Here is a 23,887-nt window from a genome sequence, read left to right as displayed (position 1 = left end):
ATACTCACTTTATAGTCACTCTTTCTTGACTTCAATTAACATAAATACTTGTTTTATAAAAGTAAAATAAAATCATCTTTCTAGACCTCATATTTAACTGTTGACGGCACTGTAATGATAAAACTTGCAATTTCTAACCTACATTGTTTATAAATGTAACTATTAAATTCATTTTTCCAACATTTAAATTCTCTCTAAACATTTTAGTTGTTGAAATTATTATTATTATAAGTAGTATTATTAGTAGTGTTATTAGTAGTAAAAAAAAAAAGGTTTCAAAAGTGGACCTTTAATCTAGGGGTGTTGTGGGGGGGGGGGGGGCGTCCCTGCCTTGTCCCATGCCCCCTTTACATCTGGATTCGCCCCTGCTTTGGCATTTGACCAGCCTTTGAGCAGGAAAAATCGATAATGTTTATTGGCAGGTAAGAAAGTTATATCAGCGTTTTCATGTTGTCCTCAGAGAGTTTAGGTGCATTTGGGTGGAAAAAAGTGTTAGTTCTTAACACACTGTGGATCAGCTGTTTTTAGTGAGGACACACAGAGCGGCTCTGCTCAGAGGTTTAAATAAATGGGAAAAAGAGCGTAAAAATGTCTTTGTAAAGCTCAGTGCGCTTTGAGAAACAGCGACTGTTTTTTCAACTCGAGAGGCGTCTGAAAACCGCAGAGGAAAAGCTTGCTGAAAGTGGGCAGTTCAGACGAACCCCGACCCCCTGCCCACTGGCCAGTTTAATGCTGCTATCAACCCGCAATGCAAAAATAATAGTAATGCATAGTGACTTGGAGAAGTAAGTTTAATCTAATTACTGATTTACAGAGATTAATGTGTTAGATTATTCATACTGAAAAAAGACGTCAGATTAGAGTAATGCGTTACTAATTAACGCGTTATCGGCATCACTACAGAGGAGCATCTGAGTGTGTGTTTTAGTTTTTTCCACTAACAAAAGAAACAAGACATCATGCAGCAAGGTTCTGCTTTAAGGACTAACTCTGCACCACATGGGGATGAGATTTGATTAAATACAGGAGTGAGTCCTTGCAAAGTCACATGGCTGAAAATATCGAAGGAAATCTGAACTATTCAAATGAAAGTTGGCACAAAATTGTCCAAAATGAATGAATACTTCATCCACATACATATCCTTCAAATAATGAAGCCCTTTTTTTTTTTTTTTTTTTTTTTGACCCCAGCATTAGAAATTGTGAAAGAAGTTTTGTTGCAGACATTGTTTTGACACAGTGAGCTGGATTTGCCGTTTATTGTCCTGGTTAGTTGGTTCCAGTTGCCTGGCAGAAGTGTTCACTGATGAGCTGCTCACCAGCTGTCGTTTTCACCCTGAAGGCATCTGCTGGGACCAGGAATTTATTTATTCAGGAGAACAGGAGGTTTTTTTTCTGACAGCAGAGCAGCACTGTGAAGTCCCCCACTGCGTATGCAAATAAAGGTAATTCTTTCTTCTCGAACCTCTTCCTAATAACCTCCCGTCACATGCTGTGCTGTCAGCCTGCTGCCTGAGGATGCACTTACACATCAAGGAAGAAGGAACACCTCAGTTTGAGCAGCAGCACCAGGTGAGGCCACATTTTACAGCTTCCTGATGAAAAGGTTTAGAGGAGGAGTTTCTGCAAAAGAACATGAAATATTCTCAGCCGCAGTTTGTTCATTATCATCTGAAGGAGTTTTTTCTTACCACTGTCGTCTGTGCTCTTGTTCTAGGGGTTGGTAATATTAGACCTTATTTGTGTGAAGCGCCTTGAGGAAGCTTTGTTGTGATTTGGCGCTATATAAATAAAATATATTGAATTGAATTGAATTCACAAAACACGTGAATGAGTGACAAATTTGCAGTTGGCAAAAGTTGAAGTGACATAAACAACACGTCAACACATGTTGCCCGAATGACAGCCGTATTTCACACACATTTGCAGTGATGATGTCCTCATACATATCACTTGAGTGCCGCTCGAATGCCATGTGCGACTCTCGCAAATGTCGAGCACAGCCTTGGTACATGCAAAGATATGCTGATTTGAGCACAAATGTCAAACACCAATTGTGACTGAATTCAATTCAATTTCAATTTATTTTCATTTATATAGCACCAAATCACAACAAAATTGCCTCAAGGCGCTTCACATAAGCAAGGTCCAACCCTACCAACCCCTAGAGCAAGAACACAGTTGACAGTGGTAAGGAAAAACTCCCTCTGATGATTTGAGGAAGAAACCTCAAGCAGACCAGACTGAAAGGGGTGACCCTCTGCTTGGGCCATGCTACCAACACAATAGACAATATGAGAAATTATACTGGAAATTTTGGGAGATTTTGGGAGTCCATACTGGTGCACAGGACAGAAGGCATGAAGAAGAAAAAACCACACCCATCTCTGGATGGAGCGGCACCTTAAACACGTTTGTGCACAAAGTGCTCAGCTGCTCTTATCCTGTGAAAGATGCTGTGAAAGATGCTGTGAAAGATGCTGTGAAATCCTCCGACTGTAGCCAGGAGAGCACAGCCCTGTAAACAATAATAAAATAAAATAAATAGGGGTGGATGATACAGAGAGAGGACCAGTGACTTGGAGAAGTAACTTTAATCTGATTACTGATTTAGAAAGATTAACGCATTAGATTACTTGTACTGAAAAAAGACGTCAGATTAGAGTAACGCATTACTAATTAATGCGTAATCGGCATCACTGCAGAGGAGCATCTGAGTGTGTCCCCTTTCAATGGAGAGGGGAGGTCGACACCTCCCCTCTCCATTGTTACCTTTTATAGCTATTTCTTTTCTACCCGTTTAATACTTCTGTTCTTTTTCAGTTGAACTGCTGTGAATTTTAAGTAATTTTTACTCCTGTGTAAAATCTTAGGAGCGGCTAGCATTTTCGCTAGCGGTTAGCTTGCGTTAGCTATTTCTGACCCTTGTCACTTTTTCATTTCATTTTTTTTACACTCCTGTTAGTTAATTAACTGTTTAGTGTATTTTATAGCTTCTGCTTTTTTTTTTTTTTTTACCTGTTTAATATTTCTGTTAGTTTTTCAGTGTAACTGCTGTGAATTTTAATTAATTTATCTGCATCTGTGTTAGCCTTAGGAGTGGTTAGCTTATCCATTATTGGTTAGCTCGTGTTTGCTTGGCTACATTTTTGAATTTCTTGCACAAAGTACACTACTAATTCTACTTTACACCCTCCGTAAATCCTGCGTGATGTTGGAAGATAGGGTGGCTCTCTTAGAGAGCCGTGTCCGTAAGTTAGAGCAGCTTCTTAGCGCAGTGGAGTTAGATGTTACGGGCACTCCAGATGAGGTTAATGTTGGGCCAGCTAGTGAGCCCATTAGCATCAGCTTAGAAATGCCGGCTGTGGAGGACGGTTTTCGGACTGTGGCTAGGCGGAGGAAGCCCCGTAGGGCTTGGTGCCCGGTTGTGGCACCCCGATCACACTCGCCAGTGCGAACTGTGAATCGGTTCTCCCCCTTGGATTTGCCAGATGTGAATTCTCTGAATCCACGCGTGACTTCCACTCCTGTCTCCAGGCCAAAACACCGGACTTTAGTGATAGGGGATTCTATCACCCGCAAAGTCAGATTACAGATGCCGGCTGACGTTAAATGTATTCCTGGGGCCAGAGCTCCCGACATTGCATCTCATCTTAGGGTACTGACGCTGCAGAAGGGAAGACAGACGAAGGAACATGACATGAGATATAGTCACATAGTTATTCACGTTGGCACCAATGATATCAGGATGAAGCACTCAGAGGTCACAAAAATGGACATAGAGAGGACTTGTGACCTTGCCAGAAAGATGTGTCGGCATCGATTAATAGTTTCTGGTCCCTTCCCCTCCTGGGGTACTGATGAGGCTTTTAGCAGGCTGACATCATTAAATAGGTGGCTGGTGCAGTTTTGTAGACAGGAAGGCTTTAGCTTTATTGATAACTGGCCTTCATTCTGGGGCCGCTGTGGCCAGCTGATGCCGGACGGCCTCTACCCTACTGGCCCATATTCTGAATTCTTAGATGAATATGGTGCGTTCATTTCTAACTTGTCAACGAGAGCAGATAACATTATGATCATTGGTGACTTTAACGTTCATATAAATAAGCCTTCTGATCCCCTCTGCAAATCATTTATGGAAATTGTGGATGCATTAGGATTTCGGCAATGCATTCGGGATTCAACGCACATTAGTGGTAATACCCTGGATCTGGTTCTCCCACGTGGTATTGCTGTCACGAATATTGACATCATGCCTCTTACATCAGTGGTCTCTGATCACTCACTTATTAAGTTTACAGTTTCACTGCCATGTTTAGTGGAACAACAACCTTATTTATCATTACAGTGATGCATCAACTCCTCAACTAAAACTGAACTAGAAGCTAGATTGCCTGATGTCTTAGCCTCACTTTTTGACAAATACCCAGTCAGTAAACTCAGTGATCAAAACGACACTCGACATGATTGCACCACCTGTGTTGAAACCGAGTTCCTCCAAATTGCAGTCACCTTGGTTCAATGATTACCTGCGTGACCTCAAGCATAAAGCAAGAGGTATAGAACGGAAATGGCGTTGTTCAAAATTAGAAGTTTTCCACCTTGCATGGCGTGATGCTATCTTAGACTATAAGCATGCACTATTGGCTACAAAGCGGACCTATTACTCTGATTTGATCAACAAAAACAAGCATAACTCAAAGTTCTTGTTCAACATGGTGGCAACACTTATTCATGGACAACCACCTGTAGTTCGCTCTCCTTTTACAGCACAAGATTTCCTGGATTACTTTGAGAAGAAAATAGATAACATTAGGTTGAACATATTCCAGCATGCCTTAACCCAGCCACTACACCCTGCTATTGAGGTGGGCGCCACTACTGAGGTATTACCTAGATTTACAGAATTTGATGGTATCTCTCTAGACATGCTGATGAAACTTGTAACATCAACAAAAAGCACAACCTGTTATGTGTCGGACGCAGCCCGGAGAACCGACCAGCGTTTGAAGGACCCAGTATAAAATAAGCAGAGCATGGTACAAAGGATAACAGAGTTTAATGAACATAACAGTGCTGTGAAAAAATACAAACAAATAAGTGCGCGGTCTGGCATGGCGGATTTGCGGTGTGCTCCCAGCAGCACAAAACGGTCCGGAGCCAGAACCAGTTCGGACCCAAGGACCCCGCCGACACCCCCCAGGTGGCCGCGACAAACCGAGTCTGTGAAAGAAGGAATCCTTATGTGAGTCCACACTCAACACACAGAGAGACCACTCAAAGGTGTACAAACAGCAAACACTTCTTGGCTTAATTGCAAATCAGCTTCCCACCCTGCAGGCATAGAACACCCTGTTCACAAAACTCCACTGCAGTGGAAGCTGATTTAAATGACCAACATACAGCTCAATATAATAAAGGTGTGAGGGACACCACATTTACTGACTGTATAAATGTTAGTCACAAAATCTAACGTACCTCAGGAAGTGTGCTGACAAGCGTGAGACCTCACCCCCTCCTCTTTCACAGACCATGCATCAAACCTTGATGTTCTCTGCATCCACTGATGATGAGATGGCTCTCGAGACGACGATCTCACCCGTCTGGTCACAAGGTCGAGTCTCTGGCAAATACACACTGTGTACTCGTGTACTCCAGTCTTAAATGCCACCATGTTCCAATCCATGTAGATGCACCACAGCTGTGAGTCCTGACGAGCCGCAGGTGATCAGGGTGAGGTCCTGATAAACTCAGCTACACAGCCACTCAGTCCCAAATGCAAGCCACCTGGAAGGAAAAACAAAAGACAGAAACAAAAAGGCAGCCAGGCCCCCCCAACCATACAACACAACCTGTTTATTTGATCCTATACCAACAAAACTGTTTGAGGACCTGTGGCCCACTCTTGGGCCAATTGTGCTGGAAATTATTAATCTTTCTTTAACTTCTGGATCTGTTCCTAAATGCTTCAAATATGCAGTGATTAAACCATTACTTAAGAAACCTAATCTTGACCCTAGTGTATTGACAAACTATTGGCCGATATCAAATCTATCATTTTGCTCTAAAATTCTGGAAAAAGTGGTGTCACAGCAGCTTGTAGACTATCTTACTGAGAATAATCTCTTTGAGCCGCTGCAGTCTGCTTTTAGAAAATATCATTCCACAGAAACGGCTCTCACTAAAGTAATGAATGATCTTTTGCTTACAATGGATTCGGACACCACTACGGTTCTGTTGCTGTTAGATCTCAGTGCTGCGTTTGATACAGTGGATCATCATATTCCACTTGATAGGCTGGAAAATCATTTTAGGATTACTGGGAGTGTCCTTGCATGGCTGACGTCAGTAACACTACCTCTAACCTTAGTGACATGAAATTTGGGGTTCCACAGTGGTCTGTCTTAGGCCCCTTGCTTTTCTGCCTTTATACAACCCCTGGCAAAAATTATGGAATCACCACCCTCTGAGGATGTTCATTCAGTTGTTTAATTTTGTAGAAAAAAAGTAGATCACAGACATGACACAAAACTAAAGTCATTTCAAATGGCAACTTTCTGGCTTTAAGAAACACTATAAGAAATCAAGAAAAAAAGATTGTGGCAGTCAGTAACGGTTACTTTTTTAGACCAAGCAGAGGAACAAAAATATGGAATCACTCAATTCTGAGGAAAAAATTATGGAATCACCCTGTAAATTTTCATCCCCAAAACTAACACCTGCATCATATCAGATCTGCTCATTAGTCTGCATCTAAAAAGGAGTGAACACACCTTGGAGAGCTGTTGCACCAAGTGGACTGACATGAATCATGGCTCCAACACGAGAGATGTCAATTGAACCAAAGGAGAGGATTATCAAACTCTTAAAAGAGAGTAAATCATCATGCAATGTTGCAAAAGATGTTGGTTATTCACAGTCAGCTGTGTCTAAACTCTGGACCAAATACAAACAACATGGGAAGGTTGTTAAGGGCAAACATACTGGTAGACCAAGGAAGACATCAAAGCGTCAAGACAGAAAACTTAAAACAATATGTCTCAAAAATCGAAAAATGCACAACAAAACAAATGAGGAACAAATGGGAGGAAACTGGAGTCAACATCTGTGACCGAACTGTAAGAAACCGCCTAAAAGAAATGGGATTTACATACAGAAAAGCTAAACGAAAGCCATCATTAACACCTAAACAGAAAAAAAAACAAGGTTACAATGGGCTAAGGAAAAGCATTCGTGGACTGTGGATGACTGGATGAAAGTCATATTCAGTGATGAATCTCAAATCTTCATTGGGCAAGGTGATGATGCTGGAACTTTTGTTTGGTGCTGTTCCAATGAGATTTATAATGATGTCTGCCTGAAGAGAACATGTAAATTTCCACAGTCATTGATGATATGGGGCTGCATGTCAGGTAAAGGCACTGGGGAGATGGCTGTCATTACATCATCAATAAATGCACAAGTTTACGTTGATATTTTGGACAATTGAAAGGATGTTTGGGGATGTTTCAAGATGATGATGTATCTTGCCATAGAGCAAAAACTGCAAAAACATTCCTTGTAAAAAGACACACAGGGGCAATGTCATGGCATAGGGTCAATGTCAACGAGTAGATCTGATTTGATGCAGGTGTTAGTTTGGGGGATGAAAATTTACAGGGTGATTCCATATTTTTTTCCTCAGAATTGAGTGATTATATATTTTTTCCTCTGCTTGGTCTAAAAAAGTAACCGTTACTGACTGCCACAATCTTTTTTTCTTGATTTCTTATAGTGTTTCTTAAAGCCAGAAAGTTGTCATTTGAAATGACTTTAGTTTTGTGTCATGTCTGTGATCTGCTTTTTTTCTACAAAATTAAACAACTGAATGAACATCCTCCGAGGCCGGTGATTCCATAATTTTTGCCAGGGGTTGTATAGCACCCCTTGGGCACATATTGCGGCATTTTGGGATTACCTTTCACTGCTATACAGATGATACTCAGTTATATATGCTGATAACTGCTGGAAATCTTGTTCACATAAAATCCTTAGAAGATGGCCTTGCATCAGTGAGAAGTTGGATGTCTAGAATCTTCCTACTTTTAAACTCTGAAAAGACTGAAATGATGGTTCTTGGTCCAGTGAGACATCGGCATCAATTTGACCAGTTAACACTCATCTTAGGCTCGTGTGTCATACATCACACTGACAAAGTGAGGAACCTTGGGGTAATTTTTGATCCTTCGTTGTCCTTTGGTCTCCATATTAGAAATATTACTAGGACTGCTTTCTTCCACCTGCGAAATATAGCGAAGATTCGTCGCATCCTGTCTGTGGCTGATGCTGAGACCCTGATTCATGCGTTCATCTCTTCTAGATTGGACTACTGCAATGTTCTATTTTCTGGTTTACCGCAGTCTAGCATTAGGGGTCTCCAATTGGTTCAGAATGCTGCAGCCAGACTTTTGACACGAAGCAGAAAGTTTGACCACATTACACCCATTTTGGCGTCTCTTCACTGGCTTCCTGTCCCAGTGAGATCAGATTTTAAGGTTCTGCTACTAGCCTATAAAATTATTCATGGGTTTGGCACCTCTCTACCTAGGTGACCTAATTAAACCTTACGTACTGGCCCGGGCTTTAGGTTCTCAGGGTGCAGGACTACTTTGTGTCCCTAAGGTGAATAAGAAGTCTGTGGGTCACAGAGCTTTCTCTTATCGTGCCCCTGTTCTGTGGAATGATCTCCCTGCGTCAATAAAACAATCAGATTCTGTGGAGACTTTCAAGTCCAGACTTAAGACGCACTTATTTTCCATTTCATATGGCTAGCATACTGGTGCAGTTTTGTTTTACGCTTTTTACTCTTTTAATTCATGTTATTAGTAATTGAAGTGGGCCGCAGCCTCAACTTCACCTAAATTCTGGGTCTTTTAGTGAAGTTTATGGCTGGTGGCTGGCGATCACCTTAGTATTTCTTCTGTTTTTCTTGTTGATTAATGCTGGCAAATTATACAGTATTTTTTGTCTGTTTGATGCCTGATTCTGTTTTTTCTCTGTTTAAGGTGCAGCTCCATCCAGAGATGGGAGTTGTGTTTGTGTTGGCGAACCTCCTGTTCTGTGCACCAACAGCAATTCTTGTATATTCGTCCGTGAATTGTTCTGTGAATTATTTCTGTAATTTATGTTTGTAGTATGGGTCACCCCTTTCATCTGGTCTGCTTGAGGTTTCTTCCTCAGAGGGAGTTTTTCCTTACCACTGTTGCTCTGGGGGATGGTAAGGTTAGACCTTACCTGTGTGAAGCGCCTTGAGGCAACTCTGTTGTGATTTGGCGCTATATAAAGGAAATAAATTGAAACTGAAATTGAAATTTTTACAAAGGTAAATATCACACATATCTTTTAAAGTAATGCGCTAATTCTGAAGGTTTGAGCGTTAACAGACACATGGGCCAAAGGGCATTATGGGAAATGAGTCTCCTCTAATCACCCCCCCCCCCCCCCAACAAAATGCATAGAACACTGCAATCTACTGGATGGGAGTGTGAATAGACCAGATGTAACTTGTGTGTGATATTCCACTTTAAAATGACATACTTTCGTGAAACTGAAATAAATTTAAAAAAATGCCAATTTTTCACAAAACCTGCTGTTGAATTAACACATTTCTCATCATATCAACAAAACACATTTCTTTTGAATGATTGATATACCCACAACATGAAATGGAATAGTAAAACATCATTCACTAATATTTTCCTATGCATAAAGACAGTGTCTGACACTCCATGTAAATTATATTAAGTAATTATGCCTGATACCCCCTGTAACATTACTGTCACTTGTATGTTGGTTTTTACCAATAAATGTGTATTTGTAAATATGTCATTTTTTAATTTGTAAAAAAAATAAAAGCATTTTTAAAACTGAACATTGTGTTTGTGAAGTGTGATTCAGCCTTTGTGGATCACTGATCACACACATTCATTGTTTTGTTCACTTATGCAATATTGAGACATTCTGACCATAAAACCACGTTTGAGATTCACAAATATGTTGGTCTATTCATACTCCCATCCAGTAGATGGCAGTGTTCTAAGCATTTTGATGGGGGGATGAAGTGATGAGAGGAGACTAATTTCTCATAATGCCTTTTGGCGCATGTAACAGTTAATGCTCAAACCTTAAGAATTAGTGCATTACTTTAAAAGATATGTGCGATATTTTTACATTGTAAAAATGACAGTTGCCGTTAATGTTGATAAACTGTCTGGAATTAGTTTTGTTTGTAAGTAAAAAGTGCTTTGTGTTTCATGTCTCCTGCCCCCTGTCTGTGTCGATGCATGTGGAAAGTAAATGACATATTTTTATTATATAATTTAAGCAAAGCAGCTGCCAGCCTGTCTGCCTCTTTCTCCTGTGAGAGGGCTGAGCTTCTCACAGCAGTCTGACTGTGGCAAAACACGCAACAGGGGCTAATATGTATGATTTTAGGATTTACTAATGTATTTGACTGATAAACATTACTCACTATGGCAGTAAAAAAATGTTAGCAGACTGAAAGTTAGCGGAACTAAATTTAGCAGAGGCTAATTAGTCTGCTGATGGTTTTCAAAGTTAGCTGAAAAGGTAATCTGCTAACAAAAAAGTTAGCTTTGCTAACTTAGCAGAACTGTGCCCACCATGGATTAGGGGTGTCACAGTGCACAGAAATCACAGCTTGGCCCACATCATGGTTTATACCTCACGGTTCTGTATGAGTTTGGTTTTTGAAAATTTTTCCAAATCTTTATACAATATCTGTAATCTGTGAGCAGCGGAGAGCTGCCATCAGCTACTTTAGCACTGTGAGACAATGTAGAAATGTGAACTTTTGTCATTATATGTTTATTAATTAGATTACATCTCTTGTCATTCAGATAAATTTACAGTGGAAGTGAGTTGGGTTTTATTTCATTTAAAATTTTTTATGTCATGAGACGTGTTGAGTCAGAACACCTTCAATATTTTGTCCATTTTTGTAAAAATGACTGCATTTCATAAAACCTCACTATATGAATTTGAAATCGATGTCCCATGAAATTTTACACTAATTCATCTAAAATGTCATAGTTTATCATAAGTTGGTGGCATTTTCTGTATAAATGTGTCTGTTGTATATATATATATATATATATATATATATATATATATATATATATATATATATATTCAATGTGGAGTTGCGTCAGGAAGGGTATCTGGTGTACAACATGTGCCAATTCAACATGCACGTCCTCCTTAGACTTCCTGTGGAGTGCAAACAATGGAGCAGCCAAAGGGACTTACTAGATATACTTATATATAGATTATATATAGTTAGAACACTGAGCTACCAGGTGCTTCATGGTCATTGTGGAGGTTGGTCTTCTATTCCCACAAGCATTGCATGTAACTGCTGTCATTGGCTGCTGTCATAGTAGCACTCCATCAGTTCCGTGCTGTCAGTCCTTGTCCATGTTAGTCTTGCTTCAGTTGTCCAATTCCCATCCACGTTTCCTGGTTCCTCAACAACTGGCACAGACCTTGTTAAACCTGAGTGACGTCTGAGCCACTATGGCTTTATTTGTCTCTCGCTTAGGTTCCAAGGCAGGCTGTGGGAGTAACATTGGGGGGGGGGGGGGTGTAGCCTGGGGACCCTTACTGGATGTGTGTCCTGCCGGGGTCTGAGCCCACTACTTGTTGTTACAAAAGCAGCCATTCTACCACTACACTATCCAGATGCATGGGAGGATTAGTGAGGATCAGAAACACAATTCAGGTTAAGACGAGGAGCATCCAGGAGGACCTCAGAACCCCCCCTCCAATCCCCAAATCAGCTGCTACAAGAATACCTCAGACAGCTGAAGAGAGAAGGTGATGAGGAACAGGAACATACTGGACTTATGCCAGCGTTTTTTAATACGGTTGGCATACGCTGGCAAATCGTCAAGGTGTGACAGGGCCTTCACAGAGTTTATTCTGACAAACTGCCAAAATCTGGGTTCCTTCTGAGTTACATAATCAGCTATTGTCCTTAAATTATGACTGAAGTTGATGATGCTTCAAAATCAAGCTGCCTACAGGAGACCTTCCAGTTCCTTTGCTCAGAGGTTATTGGTGCGCCTCAGCTTCTTGTGTCATCCACCTTGAACTTGAAGGCTCCAAGGTCTCATTTTATCTTGGGTAATAGAAAGCTATTGTGGATGGTATAACAAATTTTCAGCATGCAGTCTAAAAATTCAAAACGGATGAGCAAATGAAACAACAAGGAAAAATGTTGACAAAAGATTTGAAGAACTTCTTCCACCCAGCACTGGTCCTTCAGCTCTGCTTCAGCACATTTGTGTAACTTTTCCAATGATGTCTTGTCTGAGCATATTGGTGATATTCTTGCAGATGTCCAGAAAGCCTGCGTCCAGACACCGTCAGGCCCTGCCTGCTGCCATGTAAGAGAGACTGTATCGTCACCCCGTACAGCGAGTGGAGCGGCTGTCCATCCACGTGCCAAGCAGGTAGCTACAGCTCTTTGTTGTTTCAGTCGAGTCACGTTCTGCAGGATATCCCTCAGGCTTCATGCTCATATGCTTCCCGAGTGATGAAGAATCGGAATATTCTCATTGTTATTTTGACATGAGCAGAAATAATTCTTTTTTTTTTAGCTGAATGATGAAAATGCTGTAATAGTTGGGAATTCTTTACTTTAAAGTGCAACTGACATAATTGATTTTATCACTGATTGACATTATTTTATGACCAAAGGTGTTTTGCTCTGTTACAAAAAAGAACAACTGAATTGTGATACTAAAACACAAAATATTACTGAAACTCACACTGGTGTCGCCAACTGAACGGCACCCCCTAAGAACTGGTCCACCCTGCCTTTACTGCGCATCAGTGGCGGCTGGCCCATAGGGGGCTCTTGGGCACTGCCCTCCCAGATGTGGAGGGGAAATTATAAAATAGATTTTTAAAAATATATATTAGCAATGTCAGTTAGTTTTACTTAATAGCATGTGCCTACATGTAATCTGAATTATTAAAGCAACATTTTCACCAGCTGACCGGCTTCTCCTGTCTCTCTCGCACTTTTCTGCTCTGGGTGTGAAATGTTTAGTTATTCCTCAGCCTCCTTTAGCAGTAATGGTACTTGTAATAATTATAGCTTATTCGTAGCTTTGGAGGCCAGGCTGGGCGAATTGGAGACTCGGCTCCGCACCGTGGAAAATTCTACAGCTAGCCAGGCCCCTGTAGTCGGTGCGGACCAAGGTAGCTTAGCCGCCGTTAGTTTCCCTCTGGCAGATCCCGGGCAGCCGGGAAAGCAGGCCGAGTGGGTGACTGTGAGGAGGAAGCGTAGTCCTAAACAGAAGCCCCGTGTACACCGCCAACCTGTTCACATTTCTAACCGTTTTTCCCCACTCGGCGACACACCCGCTGAGGATCAAACTCTGGTTATTGGCGACTCTGTTTTGAGAAATGTGAAGTTAGCGACACCAGCAACCATAGTCAGTTGTCTTCCGGGGGCCAGAGCAGGCGACATTGAAGGAAATTTGAAACTGCTGACTAAGGCTAAGCGTAAATTTGGTAAGATTGTAATTCATGTCGGCAGTAATGACACCCGGTTACGCCAATCGGAGGTCACTAAAATTAACATTGAATTGGTGTGTAACTTTGCAAAAACAATGTCGGACTCTGTAGTTTTCTCTGGGCCCCTCCCCAATCGGACCGGGAGTGACATGTTTAGCCGCATGTTCTCCCTGAATTGCTGGCTGTCTGAGTGGTGTCCAAAAAATGAGGTGGGCTTCATAGATAATTGGCAAAGCTTCTGGGGAAAACCTGGTCTTGTTAGGAGAGACGGCATCCATCCCACTTTGGATGGAGCAGCTCTCATTTCTAGAAATCTGGCCAATTTTCTTAAATCTTCCAAACCGTGACTATCCAGGGTTGGGACCAGGAAGCAGAGTTGTAGTCTTACACACCTCTCTGCAGCTTCTCTCCCCCTGCCATCCCCTCATTACCCCATCCCCGTAGAGACGGTGCCTGCTCCCAGACCACCAATAACCAGCAAAAATCTATTTAAGCATAAAAATTCAAAAAGAAAAAATAATATAGCACCTTCAACTGGTTTAAGGATATGATTCCTTCGTTATGTTCTCTAATGTCATATACCAACACAGTGCAGAGTAGCTACCTAAACTCTGTAAGGGAGATAGAGTATCTCGTCAATAGTTTTACATCCTCTTTGAAGACAACTTTGGATGCTGTAGCTCCTCTGAAAAAGAGAGCTTTAAATCAGAAGTGTCTGACTCCGTGGTATAACTCACAAACTCGTAGCTTAAAGCAGATAACCCATAAGTTGGAGAGGAAATGGCGTCTCACTAATTTAGAAGATCTTCACTTAGCCTGGAAAAAGAGTTTGTTGCTCTATAAAAAAGCCCTCCGTAAAGCTAGGACATCTTTCTACTCATCACTAATTGAAGAAAATAAGAATAACCTCAGGTTTCTTTTCAGCACTGTAGCTAAGCTGACAAAGAGTCAGAGCTCTATTGAGCTGAGTATTCCATTAACTTTAACTAGTAATGACTTCATGACTTTCTTTGCTAACAAAATTTTGACTATTAGAGAAAAAATTACTCATAACCATCCCAAAGATGTATCGTTATCTTTGGCTGCTTTCAGTGATGCCGGTATTTGGTTAGACTCTTTCTCTCCGGTTGTTCTGTCTGAGTTATTTTCATTGGTTGCTTCGTCCAAACCATCGGCATGTTTATTGGACCCCATTCCTGCCAGGCTGCTCAAGGAAGTCCTACCATTATTTAATGCTTCAATCTTTAATATGATTAATCTATCTTTGTTAGTTGTTTATCTACCACAGGCCTTTAAGGTGGCAGTAATTAAACCATTACTTAAAAAGCCATCACTTGACCCAGCTATCTTAGCTAATTATAGGCCAATTTCCAACCTTCCTTTTCTCTCAAAGATTCTTGAGAGGGTAGTTGTAAAACAGCTAACTGATCACCTGCAGAGGAATGGTCTATTTGAAGAGTTTCAGTCAGGTTTTAGAATTCATCATAGTACAGAAACAGCATTAGTGAAGGTTACAAATGATCTTCTTATGGCTTCGGACAGTGGACTTATCTCTGTGCTTGTTCTGTTGGACCTCAGTGCTGCTTTTGATACTGTTGACCATAAAATTTTATTACAGAGATTAGAGCATGTCATAGGTATTAAAGGCACTGCGCTGCGGTGGTTTGAATCATATTTGTCTAATAGATTACAGTTTGTTCATGTAAATGGGGAATCTTCTTCACGGACTAAAGTTAATTATGGAGTTCCACAAGGTTCTGTGCTAGGACCAATTTTATTCACTTTATACATGCTTCCCTTAGGCAGTATTATTAGACGGTATTGCTTAAATTTTCATTGTTACGCAGATGATACCCAGCTTTATCTATCCATGAAGCCAGAGGATACACACCAATTAGCTAAACTGCAGGATTGTCTTACAGACATAAAGACATGGATGACCTCTAATTTCCTGCTTTTAAACTCAGATAAAACTGAAGTTATTGTACTTGGCCCCACAAATCTTAGAAGCATGGTGTCTAACCAGATCGTTACTCTGGATGGCATTTCCCTGATCTCTAGTAATACTGTGAGAAATCTTGGAGTCATTTTTGATCAGGATATGTCATTCAAAGCGCATATTAAACAAATATGTAGGACTGCCTTTTTGCATTTACGCAATATCTCTAAAATCAGAAAGGTCTTGTCTCAGAGTGATGCTGAAAAACTAATTCATGCATTTATTTCCTCTAGGCTGGACTATTGTAATTCATTATTATCAGGTTGTCCTAAAAGTTCCCTAAAAAGCCTTCAGTTGGTTCAGAATGCTGCAGCTAGAGTACTGACGGGGACTAGCAGGAGAGAGCATATCTCACCCGTGTTGGCCTCTCTTCATTGGCTTCCTGTTAATTCTAGAATAGAATTTAAAATTCTTCTTCTTACTTATAAGGTTTTGAATAATCAGGTCCCATCTTATCTTAGGGACCTCATAGTACCATATTACCCCATTAGAGCGCTTCGCTCTCAGACTGCGGGCTTACTTGTAGTTCCTAGGGTTTGTAGGAGTAGAATGGGAGGCAGAGCCTTCAGCTTTCAGGCTCCTCTCCTGTGGAACCAGCTCCCAATTCAGATCAGGGAGACAGATACCCTCTCTACTTTTAAGATTAGGCTTAAAACTTTCCTTTTCGCTAAGGCTTATAGTTAGGGCTGGATCGGGTGACCCTGGACCATCCCTTGGTTGTGCTGCTTTAGACGTAGATTGTGGGGGGGTTCCCATGATGCACTGTTTCTTTCTCTTTTTGCTCCGTATGCATCACTCTGCATTTAATCATTAGTGATCGATCTCTGCCCCCCTTCACGGCATGTCTTTTTCCTGTTTTTTTCCCTCAGCCCCAACCAGTCTCAGCAGAGGACTGCCCCTCCCTGAGCCTGGTTCTGCTGGAGGTTTCTTCCTGTTAAAAGGGAGTTTTTCCTTCCCACTGTCGCCAAGTGCTTGCTCACAGGGGGTCGTTTTGACCATTGGGGTTTTTACGTAATTATTGTATGGCCTTGCCTTACAATATAAAGCGCCTTGGGGCAACTGTTTGTTGTGATTTGGCGCTATATAAATAAAATTGATTGATTGATTGACTCTCATTCAACAGTGCATTTCCACTAGGCATGGGCCGGTATGAGATTTGGACGGTATGATAACCGTGGGCAAAAATTCCACGGTTTCATGCTATTATGTATAGCTTTAAAATGTGCTTTAACAACATTATGGCTATTTTCATATGAAGTGTGCATGATTCAGGCACATGAATTGAAGCAATGTCTACTTCTACGAGCACTATACCACTGATAACTTTAGAGAAAATACCAAAATGATTTTCTCTCTTTTAGACATGCAGCATCTGCCCTGTGGGAAACATGACTTACTTGTTTAGGGAGAAACGTGGCTGGAATAAGGTCTGGAACTCCGGATGCTCAATACTTGGCCCAGCTTCACCAACAAAGTGCTTGGAATAGATGTATTTGTCCTTCTTGACATGTTTGTGGGAGAAATTTGTTCAGCCACAAGCACTACTCAAGTCCACCGCTTGTACTTCTCTGTGGTTTCAATGATGGGATAAAGTTTACTTCTTCCATGTAATCCTTTGCAGGTATCTTGAATTGCTCCGAGTCCGACACAGACCAAAGCTACGGTGCTTTGTTGCCACCGTTTATGGTTTGAAGGGCTATTCCGCAGAAAATAAAATGAAAAAGCCGACTGGGGGGAAAGTTCAGTGCAGGCTTCGCCTCCTTCAATCATGATGCAGAGCTAGCTAACGTTAGCTGCCTGTTTGTAAACAGAGACAGAGGTGTGCGCCAGGGGGCCGGGCAGCAGCGGCCTCCTCCGATTCCTGACAAAAATTCTCATAACCTGCTCACTGACAGAAGGCTATACTCGTGTGCCTTTCTGTCCCATAAGTTAACTGCAGAGGAACGCAATTACAGCATCGGTGACCGGGAACCGCTGGCGGTAAGGGTGGCCTTGGAGGAGTGACACCATTGGCTCGAGGGGGCACAGATGTTATTTTTAGTCTACACGATCATAAAAATTTGGCTTATTTACGCATGGCTAAGTGCCTCAATGCCTGCCAGGCCCGCTGGGTGATATTTTTCAGTCGCTTCGACTTTGTCATCACCTATCAACCCGGTTCTGAGAACGCTAACCTGACGCATTGTCTAGACAGTATGATGGTCCTAATGCCTCGGTGGAGCCTGGTAATATCCTACCTCCATCTTGTTTTATCTCCACCATCACATGGGAGATTGAGTCTCGGGTAAAGTCCGCAGGAATTGAGTTTTGTCTGCTTTTATTTCTTGGCTTTGATGTGTTTTTTCAGTTATTTTCTGTTTTGTTTATTCTCTTGTTGGAGTTTTTCCTCTTTGGGTCTGTCTGTCACTTTTTGTCTTGTCTGTCTCTGCTGGCTCTTGGTGATGGATGTTTCCCTCTCTCTGGCCACACCACAATTCTGGTGTATTCCATGCACACCTGCTCCCAATCTGCACCTCATCACCTGGGTGTATTTAAGCTCCTCATTTTTCTTTACTCCCTCGCCAGATTGATGCGCCTAGTGCCTTCTCTCCAGCTCTGTATCTTGTTATCTCATTCTGCCTGCTTCATGTGTTTTTTGACCACCTGCTTGTATCCTCGACAATACCTTTGCCTGATGTTCCTAGTTTTGTGATTCCTGTTGGACTGCGTTCCTGTGTACCAGAGCCCATTTACTGTTTCATTAAACTGTTTTCTGAGTTTGATCAGAAAGTTTGATCTGGATCTGATCCAGATTGTGGATTTTGTGGACATTTGAATTTAATATTGAAAAGCCCATTTGATGTACATTTTTCACTATATCTAAATCAAAAGTGCCTCAATCACTCTAATTTTTAGCTTTTTATTACACCTATCTGAAACAATATGTTTGCTGTGTGGTTAATTCTCCAGAAGGATCATCTAAGATCTTGTGTGCCACCATGTGCATCGAGTGAAATTATCATGTGATGTAATTTTGGATGCTAACAGTGTTAGCATTAGTAGCAGCTATCTGTAGCTTCATGGCATTAGGTCATTAATCCATGTTTACTGAGGAAGAAGGAGATCATAATTTTTAATGGCTACATAAAAGCAAAACTGTTATAAGAACCATCGCTCAGCCCCCCAAAATTCATTCATTAATTTTCTGCCTCTTGTCCGGGTTTGGGTCACGGTGGTAGCAGACCAAGCAGCTCACTCTACACTTCCCTATCCTTGGCCAAGTCCAGTAGTTCTTCCTGGGGGATCCCAAGATGTTCTCAAACCAGCTGGGTGATATAATCCCTTCAGCATGTCATGGATCTTCCCCAAGACCTCCTCCCAGATGGACATGCCTGGAAGAATTCCCTAGGAAGTTGACCAGGGGATCACATCAGCTGGCTCCTTTCCATGTGAAGAAGCAGAAGCTTAACTCAGAGTCCCTCCTGGATAGTCAAGCTTCTCACTTGTCCAGGAGTATAAACCCAGATGTGTGATTGAGGAATCTCATCCAGCCTTTTCCTAGAGAGGATCATGGTCTCAGATGTGGAGGTGCTGATTCTCTTCCCAGTCACGTCACATGCAGCGGTTCCAGTACCCCATACTCCTGCAGCACAACCCACAGGACACCTCGAGGTACACGGTCATATGCCTTTTTCAAGTCCACAAAGCACATGCAGACTGGTTGGTCATACTCAAAAGATTTTTCTAATATTCTTGTGAATATTCTACATTCTACAGCCATGATGGAATCTGCATTGCTTCTCCTGAATCCGAGGTTTGACTAATGGTCAAAGTCTCCTCTCTAGGACCCAGGCATAGACTTTCCCAGGGATGCTGAGAAGTGTGATTACTTTATAATTGGAACACACTGACTGGTCCATTTTTTAAAAGATGGGGACCACCACCCCAGTTTGACTATCCAAATTTATTGTCCATGACTTCCATTCAACATTGTGTAGGCATGCCAGCCATGATAGCCTAGCAACATCCACAGACTTCAGCATCTCAGGATGAATCTTGTCCTCTCCCAGTAGCTTGCCACCAAGGAGTTATTTGACTACCTCAGTGACCTGCTGTGGTGACAGCACCAGATCCGCTTGAGTCTTCCATCGCTGCATCCGCAATGGGTAGCATGTCAGTAGGGCTGAGGAGATCCTCAAAGTGTATTTTCCACTGCCTGACAGTATCCTTAGTCCACTGTAACAGTTCTCCTCCCTTGCTGAACACAGCCTGGACTAAGAACTGCCTCCCTTTCTTGAGTCACTTGACAGTTTGCCAGAACTGCTCTGAGGCCGACTGAAAGTCATTCTCCATGGCCTCTGCAAATGCCTCTCACACCTGAGTTTTTGCCACCACTATGGCTGCAATGGTACCCATCCACTGATTCCAGAGACACCCAACCAGACACCCCCCCCCAAAAAAAATGTTTTAACCTTCTGGGGCCGACGCCGTTGTATACGATGGCTAAGACCAAGCTTTACTAAATTATAAATAACTTTTTAAAGATATGAGATAGAAACTGCTGAAAAGTTAACTCCACGGACTTTCGAGCCAGCCATCGGCCGTCTTTGTACTCCTCATAGAAGCTGTGTGATGATGTGCGCAATGTGAGATTCCAATCGGAATTGGTTCACCGTCACGTGGTTTTCCAAAATCCAATCGTAGGGCAGATTTACCTCACGTGAAAAACCAAAGGTCGTTTTCAGGAGTGATATGTTACTAGTTGGCCCGTTTGAATAGCCCCCTGGGTGCTCCAATGAGTACATACTATTAGTACATACTCAGTGTGCCCTGCACCATTACGCACAGCGATCAGTGACAGCAGGCACAGACGGAGAGCCTCTGATGACAATTTCACATGCTCACACAAAGAGTGTGTAACTATCAGGATTACTCCACTAGTTTGCATGTGAATGTTACTGGATAACTCGGTTGCTTTCTCTGCGTAAAGCACTGTTTACCATATCAATGGACAACAAAACACGTAGACCATTTTGTATATATTGTTCAAAATGTGCATTTGTGTTTATTGTTTGAACTTTTTTGTTGTACAGTCGTTCACACAAGACCTCAAATTACCTTTATAAAGTGCCAAAACAGTTGTTTATTATAGTTTGCTGTGTGTTTTGAATAAATGTGTGTGGAAAATTATTTTTTGCTTTATTTTTTCCTTGCCTATTTTTGATTGTAAACCTTTATTACACTTATAAAACACAACAAAAACATATATATTCTGAAAGCACAGGTTGTCCTGAAAAAAAAAGAAACATAAAACTTGATTGTGGGATGCAGGGAGAGCTGTTAACAGCAATAATAATAAAAAACATTTATGCCAGGCCAGTGAACTTTCCAAAAAATGCCCTCGGACACCAGAGGGTTAATAAACACTCAAACCAAGGTTAGCTTGTTAGATGTTATTTGTCCTGCCAGGTCATACATGGTCTTAGCCATGCTCCACCACACACACAGAGACAGAGATGACACACATCTGGAAGCATCTGCTGAAAAAAAATCCCATCATCCCCGAGGATTCTGTATTTGTGGCTCCATTGATCACTTCATTGGTAGAATGTCACTGAACAGTGTAATTGTCTGCTCATACACTCTGAAAAACCATGTTGTGTTCTTCTTACTGGGAACAGTGTCATTATGTGAGTTCTTCCTCTCAGACTGGCCCAGTCTGGCCCTTGTATCCTCATCCATTTCATTAAAAAGGTGATTTGCATACAGAAATAGGATTCACTGTTGCCTTTGTGTGTATACCAGCACTGAAGCATATATTAGACAAAGCAAGTTGTCTCCAACTGATTCCCAAATGGGGGAAGCTATTTATTGTGACCAATCACATCAGTGGGTGATTTCCCTTAAAAAAAAAAGAAAAAGTTGACTCAGAGGGGTGTTAAACAATTAAATCACTTGTCAGAATCTGTGGCTGCAGTAAAAGGCTCAATTCCCATCATCCTTTTTGGATGCAAAGAATGGTTCTTCACTGTGAGACCACATCTTTGAGCTGAACAAAACCCTGCAAATTAGCCTCCAACATCATTCTCCATTGTTTTCTGAGAAGTGTAATGCGATAGCACTTATATCGATATGGACTTCCTGGAAAGGCAGTAACCCCTCATACTCATAAATGTTTATTGGATTCAACAGAGAGTATGATGGAGATGCTATTCAATAATCCATGGGATTGTGTTAGGTTTCCAGTCAAAGTGGAGTTAATGAGTACATTGGAAAACCACATGATGTTTGTTCGAATGCTTTAACACAAATACCTTTAATATCATATGAACCAGAGCTCACAAAAAATGTTTCATTATGTTCAAGTGTCCGGACTTTTCGTCTTGGTTTAGGTTCAGTTTTGATCTGCTGCATTTCAGTTACATTTGAGTCATTTAAAATTAGACTCCTTAAATGAGAAGTTGTACGTAACTGAATAAACAACTCACATTTTTTTATCATTTCTTTTATTAAATTACAGAAAATTAAGTTATCAAATTACATCTGTTCCATTTGGAATCCTTAACACTATATGGTATGTGTGTTGCTCAAGCCCGGATCCTCTACCAGAGGCCTGAGAGTTCTGGGCAGTATCCTAGCTATTCCTAGGACGGCACGAGGACAGAGACCTTTGATGTGCCTGCACTCTGCTGGAGCCACTTTTCCAGTTTGGAGGCTACAGCTCCTTATGCTCCTCTCACCACTGGAACCTTTTGGTTCTTCTAGATTTTCTCATGCTCCTTCTTTCTGGTGTTGCTGTCAGCTGGGATTGCCACCTCGATTACAACTGTGGTCTTCTTTCCCTTGTCAACCACCACTATGTCTGTTTGGTTGGCCAGCAGCTGCTTATCTTAAAGTCCCACAGGACTTTAGCCCTCAGCGTAGTCTCCCATCAGGACTTGGGGACTACTAATTTGTATGTGGTACAAATGTTCCCGTACGCGATTCCTGACACTTGGTTTGCCGCTCAGTGTACGTTGTCTCAACTTCCATCTTGCATCCCACTACTGTGTACTGGATGGTTTCTGGGGCACATTTGCACAGCCTGCAACTTGGGTTCTGTTGGTTTTGGTAGACTCCTGCTTCTACGGTATGGATATGGTGCTTTTGGCTTGGTTTTGTGCTGGCATGATCAGGGACTGTGTGCTGTATTTTCTAGCCATTGGTAGGACTTCTTGAGGTCAGTTGCTTCCTCTATGTGTTGAAGGTACATCTCATGGAGGGGCTTGGTCTTCCATCATACCTCTTCCTCCTGTTCCTCATCACATCTGTCTTCAGCAGTCCATGTTGTGTGTGCCCCCATCACCCATGTTTGTGCCTTTGTTTGTATCCATGCATCTCCTCCGTGTAGTTCACCCTCTGTCTCTGTCCTTGGTCAGTCTCTCCTACATCTGTGTGATTAGTCCTGATTAGTCTGTGCGTTGTCTCCCCTATCCACTATGTTATGTTTTCCCTTGTCTTCTGGTTATTCTCTGTTCACTGTTGAATTCCATGTTGGTTTTGTACTTGTGTTCCTGGATTTAGTTTTTGGTTATTGTTCTGTTCTTTTTGTAGTGTGATTATTGATTGTGTCCTTTCATTTGTTAGTCTTCTTGTCAGTTATTTTCTCTTACACTTTATACACTTTTGAGTTTTTGTATCTTGTACTTGGATTTATGTTTTGGTTCTGTTACTTTCTCTGTTGTGTTTTGTGATCTCAGGTTATGTTTTGTTATGAACCATTGGGGTAATTTTCGATCCTACGTTGTCCTTTGACCTTCACATTAGATATAATATGAGGACTGCTTTCTTCACCTGCAAAATATAGCGAAGATTTGTCCCATCCTGTCTGTGTCTGATGCTGAGACCCTGATTCATGCGTTTTTTCTCTTCTAGATTGGACTACTGCAATGTTCTATTTTCTGGTTTACTGCAATCCAGCATTAGGGGTCTCCAATTGGTTCAAAATTCTGCTGCCAGACTTTTGGCATGAAGCAGGAAGCTCGACCACATTACACCCATTTTGGCATCTCTTCACTGGCTTCCTGTCCAAGTGAGATCAGATTTTAAGGTTCTGCTATTAACCTATAAAATTGTTCATGGACTGAGTCTGGTCTGCTTGAGGTTTCTTCCTTAAATCATCAGAGGGAGTTTTTCATTACCACTGTTGCCTGTGTACTTGCTCTAGGGGTTGTTAAGGTTAGACCTTATTTGTGTGAGCACCTTGGGGCAAATTGTGGTTTGGCACAATTTAAATGAAATAAATTAATTAAATACAAGTTTAAAATTTACAAATCAATTTTTAGG

At 41.6% G+C, this 23,887-nt stretch overlaps 1 protein-coding gene across 1 annotated transcript in view; it reads left to right on the top strand.

The window, feature by feature from the left end:
* Nucleotides 1-23,887, top strand: part of LOC117501852 (thrombospondin type-1 domain-containing protein 7A-like) — a 316,378-nt gene that overhangs the window by 147,374 nt on the left and 145,117 nt on the right. Inside the window, exon 9 of the mRNA XM_034160813.1 lies at nucleotides 12,397-12,512. Within this exon, the coding sequence (XP_034016704.1) occupies nucleotides 12,397-12,512 (116 nt within the window). The remainder of the gene's footprint in view (nucleotides 1-12,396; nucleotides 12,513-23,887) is intronic.

The sequence above is a fragment of the Thalassophryne amazonica genome, chromosome 20, assembly GCF_902500255.1.
Source record: "Thalassophryne amazonica chromosome 20, fThaAma1.1, whole genome shotgun sequence".
NCBI lineage: Eukaryota > Metazoa > Chordata > Actinopteri > Batrachoidiformes > Batrachoididae > Thalassophryne > Thalassophryne amazonica.
The sequence above is the reverse complement of the archived record's forward strand: the minus strand, read 5'-3'. Positions and strand labels throughout refer to the sequence as shown.